Source organism: Carlito syrichta, unplaced genomic scaffold (genome assembly GCF_000164805.1).
Source record: "Carlito syrichta isolate Samal-C Ts95f unplaced genomic scaffold, Tarsius_syrichta-2.0.1 Scaffold207650, whole genome shotgun sequence".
NCBI lineage: Eukaryota > Metazoa > Chordata > Mammalia > Primates > Tarsiidae > Carlito > Carlito syrichta.
In genome coordinates, this window is record NW_007151746.1 from 6877 (window position 1) to 15374 (window position 8498).

Sequence of the window (8498 nt, forward strand, 5' to 3'; positions counted from 1 at the left end):
TATTTAGCTACTTTTTCTAAATAATTGATGTTTAAATAATATTGTAAATCATGTGTTTTACAATGTTAATCTTAAGCATGTATTGCAGTTATATGAAAACAAACTGATTTTAGTATATTAGTCTGGCATCTGGCAATTTATGATTTCTCTTGAAAATTTCAATAACTAGTAGATTTTTTTGAGTTTTCTCTGCACAGTCCTTTCATCAGGGAAATGCAACAGTTTTAATTCTTATTTTCCAATCCTTTTTCCTCAATGTGATAGTTATTGTTCCCTTATTGCTCTGGCCAGAATCTTTAGAGGTATTCATTCACGTAAGTCTGATGAAATGGCATTGACCGTGAATTTGTACAGGAACCTGGATATGTATCTTGACCTGGAAAAAAAATCCAGGAGTAAGAGTCCAAATGTCTCAAGGAGTTACTTTAATAACTTCAAAATGTCTAAAGAGAGCAGGTCTACCAGAAATGAGTGACTGCCACAACAACTGTCTGAAAAGGAAGCAGCTGGTACAATCTAGTAAACACTGAGGGTCTTGGAGAAGTTTTTGTTTGATGTTGAATCACTGTGCTGGCCAATTGTTATACTGTTGACAGTAATAAACTCCAAAATCGTCAGGCTCTAGACTGCTAATGGTGAGAGTAAAGTCTGTCCCAGATCCACTGCCACTGAACCGGGCTGGAATACCAGTGGCTCTGGTAGAGGCACCATAGATGAGGAGCTTGGGAGCCTGACCGGGTTTCTGCTGATACCAGGCTAAATAGTTGCTAACACTTTGACTGGCCCGGCAGTCAAGGCTGACTCTTTCGCCTGGAGACGAAGCTAGAGACGTTGGAGTTTGTGTCATCACGATTTCTCCATTGGCATCTAAGATTAGAAATAAAACAACAAAAAAAGTCTCTTTCAAACTAGAGCATATTTGTTGTCTTCCCAGTAGAGTCAAGACCATTGATCAACATTGAGCTTTGATTATTGCACTTGCTGAACAGAGGCACCAAATCAGAGAACCCAACAATTTTGAGAGAGTTTTCTGACAGGCAGAACCATCCTTTGACCCACTCACCTGGAACCCAGAGTAATAGAAGGCAGAGAAGCTGGGCCTGGGCATCCATGGTTCCCTTGGGTCCAAACTGAGCAGAGCTCTGACCCGTGCACTGATATGGGCTCTGCGCTGCAGGGAGAGTTGGGAGGGCCATGCAAAGCAGTAGGGCAGGGCAACGTGGGCTTCCATCTGCAGAGACCCTCTATCTTCTCCTCTATGCTCTGAGCAACCCATGCCAGGTGGTCAGGTCAGAAAAATGTATTGTCTCAATCTAAGAGCAAAACTTCTTCTCTGTGGACAGAGAATGTAATCCCTGTGTTTTCCTGTGTAACTAATCACCTAGAATCAGCCATACAGCATTTGGTAAAAGTAAATTAGGAACAAAATAGGGGGTGATCAAAAGTGCTCAGTCATTTTTCTATATGCATAATTGAATAAAGTTCAAAAGAAGAACTGATCAGAATTTTATCTTCTAGGTATACTTTTAATTTGTTTGCTAGTGATCTTTTCTAAGGGTCCTAAAGATTTTTTTTTGTAGAAATTAATCACGAGTAACAGTTTTACTAATTTCTTCAGAGCCGTCAGTATATGAACCTTCACAGGTGTGCAGATGAGCAGTACCCAGGTTTTTATATGTGCCTGAAGGCTAATGGTAGTGCTGTTCATGTAGGCAAAGAACTATTCCTCAGGTGTTCTTCTCATCTATCCTCCACTCCATTCTACACAACATATCTTCATCCTGGACTCAAAATACTTTAATTCAACAATCTGGAAAACTATATTCACACTCTTGATTACAATTTTCTACAAATCAATTTTCCCTAAAACAGTTAAACTCATTTGCTTTGTCAACCTTTCTCTCTGTCTCATGGAAGCATTTTTATGAATACTACTGCAATTGTAAGGGAATTTTCATCTATTCAAGAATAAAATCTCTATCCATATGCAGATGTTATTCCCTCCAGTAGTCCAAATGTTATCATGGGAGGTCTTGAATTACCACCCAGGCTAGGGAGAGATCTCCATTGCTTATGGATTATACACAATTGATTATGTCACTTCATCTCCCTTTACTTTCAGTTCCAAGTCTATAACATTGTGGCAATAATAGTATCTACCTTTCAGTACTCTTTAAAGTTTAAATTAGATAAAGCCTTTATTTTAGTGTTCAGGACATCATGTATGCTACCATTTATTTTGCAGTTACTGTTTTAAAAATATTTAGCACTATTATAATCAGCATCATCATTTATAGACTTATTTAGCAGAGACTCCAGGAGAATAGTCTTAAATCTAATCCAATTATGTTTCCTCTACAGCCAAATTAGATTCTATGGCTTTTTTTCCTCCACAAACTTGATCATAATTCTTAAAATCCTATTTATCTTGTCCTATTCTATATCAAATTGCTCACACTTTCAATCATGTCCACCCAGAACTTTCCAGTGCAATTCTTTTCACCATTCACTATCAAAAATTTACCGTATGGCAGATTACTGTCCTTCTTCCTTTTTTGATCATTATTATGCCTGGTATCTTTTTCCTATTTTTTCCAAAACTTATCATATGACTCAAAATAAGGAAAAGCTCCCATCACTTCTTGGAGACCTACTTCAGTACAAGTTTTTCAGGCTTGTCATCTGGAATTTGACGACATATCTCACTATGAAGCATATTCACTAGGGTAGTGTTTTATAAAATAGAAAATTTTATTTATTTGTGGTCCAATACATTAATTTTAAGTATCTTGAAGAGATATTTTAATGACAATGCATAGAATAAGAATAAAACAGTAGAATGCAATATAATGAAAAATATGGGCTATGTCTTATGCAATCACAACAAGTATTGCTACTTGGATTTTTATAAATATCAGGCAAATTCTGTGTCTATGTATAACATGATGATATAAAAATCTTAAGGTTTGAAGAATGTCTTCATCACACAGAGGATTGTCTAGTTTTTTATATTATGAACAATGGGCTACAGTATTACTTTTGAGACTTGCAAAACGTCTTGCTGCCTGAGATAAAGGCAGAGAAGCTTTTTTGAGAGAAAACCATTGGAAGTAATAGATGTTTGTTCTATGATGTTGCTGTAGTTGTCAGGTAGCAGGACTGAAGTAAAAGAAACTAGAAGATTTGCAAGTTTCATTCTTCTTCATACTCACAAGTCCATCTAGAAACAAAGATTATGGTCCTAGAATCTTTGACACTTCTGGGGAAGTCTTGTTCACTCTACCAAAATACCTTCCTTACAAATTTTTTGAGTCATTAAGTAGGACTTTGATATAGAAGAAAGGACTAGAGCAAGGGAAGATGCGCTTTATCCCAGGAAGTGGTTGTAGGCACAGGCAGGTGGGCAGTTTTAAAGATCTGATGAGGTGTCACACTCTAACATCATGGAGGAGATGCATCAAACCAGGTTCACTCCTGGTAATTATTAGTTTATTTTAGAGTGAAGAAAGATGCATTATTTATCTAATTATTTTTAAATGATTTCTCCTTATTATTTATTAATATTATCTGTCTTCTTAACACTCACCAAGGGGTGGAGGGGACATCCACAATTTAAACTTGAGATGTATACTCCTATTTGAATTATACCATCGAGTTAGAGAAAATTCTGTATTTATAGGGAAAAAAAATATTTGAGCAGTGATCAGTTTGTAAACAAGAGTATTATGTCACAGTCCTTTCCATAGTAGTACGTGTAAACATGATAAATGGTCTCTTACTCAGAAGAGCCAGCAGTCCTGATGAGCCGTTCTATCACTAGAGAATTAATTGAAACCTATGGTTACTTGATGAAGGGATGTTAAAGAAGAGAGACAGAAACACAGCACAAAACACAATATCAGATATTAAAAAGGGGAAACCATTACAGAGCAATGAAGTACAAAGGTAAAAGAAGATTTTATTTGTAATTTAATAACTAACTTTTGAAAAACAATGATAAATCTATAAAAGGATTACCCAGAAAACAATCTTCAAATTTATATTTTCTTGAGTACTACATGATACCTTATCAAAATCATATAAACCTTCAAGAGAATCAAAAAGGAATAATTGCTCTCCAAATTATCATATGAAGTCATAATGAAGACATAATGAAAAGGAAAATTAAAGGTCAATACTTATCATAAACATAGACAAAATATCCTAGAAAATAAAAGAAGAAAGATTATTGAATTCCTCTGTGTAGTAGAATAGAGATGATAAAGTATATTACAGTTTTCATTTTAAAAACTGTTGAAAAGTAAAATTTCTGAAAAATTGTTATTAAATGAAAGTATGAATGTTCTTTTTCCTTATTGAAAAAACTATTTTGTCTTATTTAAATATTTTATTTCAGTTTTAAATTACTTCCCATTTGGCTTGCACTTTTAGTAGAAATGAATAGTGATCATTTTTATTGCCATTTTTCTGTGCTTGATGTGTTTCAGCACATTACAAACAGAATGAATACTGTACATGCCCTTTATTTTCTTTTGTTTATTTTTTATTTATTTTTATTTTATACATGGGGTTACAATTCAGGGATAGTGGTACAAATGGTAATTATGCTGGTACCCTTGTTGATGAGGTGTGCCGCCCCAAGTCCCCTGGCAGTTTACCACTTCTGCCAAATCCTTTCTTATAGTATTACAATAAACATTCAAAGTCTGCTTATGTGTGAGAATATGCGGCACTCAGTTCTTTATTTCTGTGATAGATCACAGAGTATTACCGACTCTAAGTTCATCATATGCACAACCCTTGGTGACAGGGGAGTTTAGGAGTTAGTGTAACAGGCCAGAAGTGAATGCACCCCAATGTCAAGGCTTCAATTGTTTACTGTGAGGGAGTATATCCCATCAGGTAGCAATGATGTCCTATATCATAAACAGCCAAAATTTCAGTGCCTATATTTTACGCATCAGCAACTAAAATGGCCCAGAGTACACCACGCGTGAGTACCATAAGCAGATTAGCACCGTGGGCACCGAATTAGCCCCAAGCCTCCTGATGTTATCAATTTAAGGTTTTCAAGGGACCTTGGATGTTTTGTCATGTGAATGTCCGCATCCAAAATTTCTAGAAAACTCTGAATTTCTTTTTTCTCTCCTTTAACCTTTACAGGTGTATAGAGCCACTGACCTTTGTTGGGGACATAGACACCTTGGTCCCATCCCTACATATGCCACTGAGAACAAGATATGGGCCTGCAGTGTTGTTAATCAAACAAAAAATCCAATCAGGCGATATAAAACTTCCCTTATCTTTTACATATCTATCCTTTGAGAGTGGGTCTGCCTTCCTTTGAAAGCCTTTGTTGCTCATGTTGGTTCCCTCTCAGAAGCTTCAGGAATCACTGCGTATATCTTTCTTGTTTCTTCTCAGGTGCACCAGAGTCCATCTGGGTTTTCATGTCCTGAGGGGCGTCCCTAGACAGAACAGGGTAGTACAAATTTGCCTGCAAGACTGTGTTTCTTCTGGTGCCATTTTGCTACAAAGAAGATTATTCAGATAATTGTCAAATTTTTAAATTATTCTTAAGGACTAGGCAGAATAACATATTTCATTGGTTTCTGAGGGTTATTTAGGAGAATATTCTGGTTTTTAGGGGGCAATAATAAAGTCTTGGAGGGTGAGGCTATCAGGTCTGCAACACATTCTGAAATGGTCAACATTAGAGAAGGGTGGGTACTTTGTACTGTACTTACATTTCTGCAAGAGTGAAAATGCTACTTTTTAATAAAAATATTTTTAAAATGTATGCTGGTATTGCTAAATATATTTCAAAGTATTTTTGTAAGGACTTTAAGTCAATGTTTTTATCAATATAATATCATGCAATTTGCTGCAGATACAGAAAAATGATACCATGATTTCTCAATGAGTGTCACTCACAGGACAACCTTTAACTAGAGCTATTTGTTTCTTTATATCCAGTGGCTAACTGGGTTGTACTTTATTGGTTGTACCCACACATTCTTTCTCACCTTGGCTACATTGGGTATTATATTCTCCAATTCATCAGCATGAAGACATAATTATTGAAACCAGGTTTTTTTACTTTAATAAAAGCCATTTTTTATGGGCCACCTCCTCAGGACTCATCCCAATGTGAAAACTTTTCTGTCCTCTCAATAAGTCCTGCTTTCAATTAAAAAAAGGTCGTTCTTTCTTTCTCCTGCTATAATTGTCTGAATTAGGATGAACTTGAAAGTTTGATTAATCCAGGATCATATGTTCAATATTCTTCAAAGTAGGAAGACAAAGACTGCAGTTCCTGGGTAATGCTCTGAGCTGAAAACTCCACCAGCATATTTTTGGCAGTTTGGGTGCAGGTACCCTACAGCTTGGTTTTCTTGAAAGGAAGTGAGGAGTAGGTCTTGGGGAAAGGTCAAGTCAATGAATTCATTTAATGAGTGTGACTCCTGCTCAGTGTATGTCCCTGTCATGGACCATCAATACCACTTTTCTTTTAATTTTTAGTTGTGAGCATACAGATGAAGACTATCATTCTAAGGGAATCATCACAGAAGCAAAAATAAACTGCATATCACATTTTCTCACTTGTAAGTGAATACTAAACATTGTGTACAAAGGGGCACAAGGATGGGAACAGCAGACACTAGATACTGCTAAAGGAAGGAGGGAAGGGTGAATAAAGTATACAAAACCACCCACTGCAGGTGGGGGTGGGCTCATCAGAAGCTCAAATGAAACCTTCAACAATATACCTATGTAACAAATTCTCACATGGGTTTGAGCTTCCATCATCCTAAGAACTAGGTGAATTATTGAGTTGTCTTTCACCATCCATCTTTTATTCGCTTTCTCATTTTTCTATTTCCTCCCAATGTAAATATATTGCCTGCATGGAAATTCATTTTACTGATGGACCCTAACTAAGACAGCGGACAAATTCATAGGATGCTGCGTGAACTGTGGTGTACTTGGTCCACAAGTAATATAACTTCACCAAAGAAAGGAATTTCAGAGCAAGTTCAAAGTACAGTGTAAGAAATAATTTACTAGAGAGAAAAGGGAGCACACTCAAAGAAAAGTGTGGGTTCCTGAAGAGAAAGGCCACCTTTTTGCCTTTGACAAAAAGCTTGATATACTTTTACAATGACGATTAAGCAAATCATGAGCTAACAGTGTAGCACTGATGAGCACATGCTGATATCTATTAATAGTCACTAGTTTTGATAACCATCTCTCAATCTTGTAAGGTCACAAGGACCTCAATTATGAAAGTTACTATCTAACTAGATTTGGGTTTTTATCTTCTCAAAAATCAAGTTTGTGTTGTGGGTAATTCTGTATTGTTTCTGTGATTCACTGCACTAATAGATCCACATTTTGATTCACAATGTGGTCAGGTCTAATATGCCTGGTTGGTTGGGTTAAGGTCGTAAACAGGTTCAAAAGTTGTCTGAATGCTTACCTTGTTCTACAATAGACCTTCCTAAGAAAACCTGCCTAAACACTTCTAAACTATTATAACTGTTTGCCTCACATATTCTTGGGGGAAGCTCTGACTGGTCTGAATTCATATAACTTTTCTTTCTTTTTTTTTTTTGGTGTATAGGAAAATTCAGGAAGCACTTAATTTCCTTTAACAATCTATATTAGATTCAGTTTACACAATAATTCCTTTTCTCTGATTCACAGGGAAAAAGACCTCCTAAAAATTAGCTAAACACAATGAAGTCTGTGTTCGAGACAATTGAACAAATATTCCCACTCTTAAATCCAACAGATCAGAAGTTATTGTATCTTGGAGTTTTCTCTAGTACTCTAAATATGCCTTATTTAAAACAAATTATACTTCAGGGATAGACACTTGTGGGGATTTAAGAGTTGTTGTTGGTATGAATAATGCACCCTTCCCCTGCTAGATATTCTGGTCCTATTATCTGGAAACTGTGAATGTAATCTTATATTGCAAAAAAGAATGTAACAAATGTGATTAAGTTAAGCATTTTATTATCAGGAGAGTATCCTGTATCATCCCAGCAATACGCATATCATCACAATATTATTTTAAAATAGAAAGAAAGAAGGTCACAATCAGAGAGAAGCTGGCGTGGTGGAAAGGGATGCTGGACAAATTGAGGAAGGTTACAGGAAGTCAGGATTGACAGGCATAGCACAAGAGAGCACTAGATGTGAGTACATCTTGAATATGTAAAGCAAGGATTCAGAATCTGTTCCTTGAAGGCTCCAGAAAGAATATATGCCTACTGGATTCTTAATTTGAACTTGTCAGACACGTTACTTCCAGAATTGCAGGACAATAAATGTCTGTTGTTTAAGTAAACACCCAGTAATTTGAAACAGCAGCAGTAGAAAACTAATGCAAAGGGAAGAGAAGTCTTTTACCTTCCTGTGTTTGTGGTTCTTCTCACCTAATGGCTTCCTGCTGCTGATGGTACACTGTCAATCTTACTTTTTCAGTATTT

The 8498-nt window shown here is 36.1% G+C and overlaps 1 gene segment (V, D, J or C); it reads right to left on the bottom strand.

Annotated features, from left to right (window-relative positions):
• Positions 1-562: 562 nt before the first annotated feature.
• Positions 563-1112, bottom strand: LOC103253193. The segment is given in 2 exon segments: positions 563-867; positions 1064-1112. Coding segments are annotated over 2 exon segments (354 nt in total).
• Positions 1113-8498: the final 7386 nt, after the last annotated feature.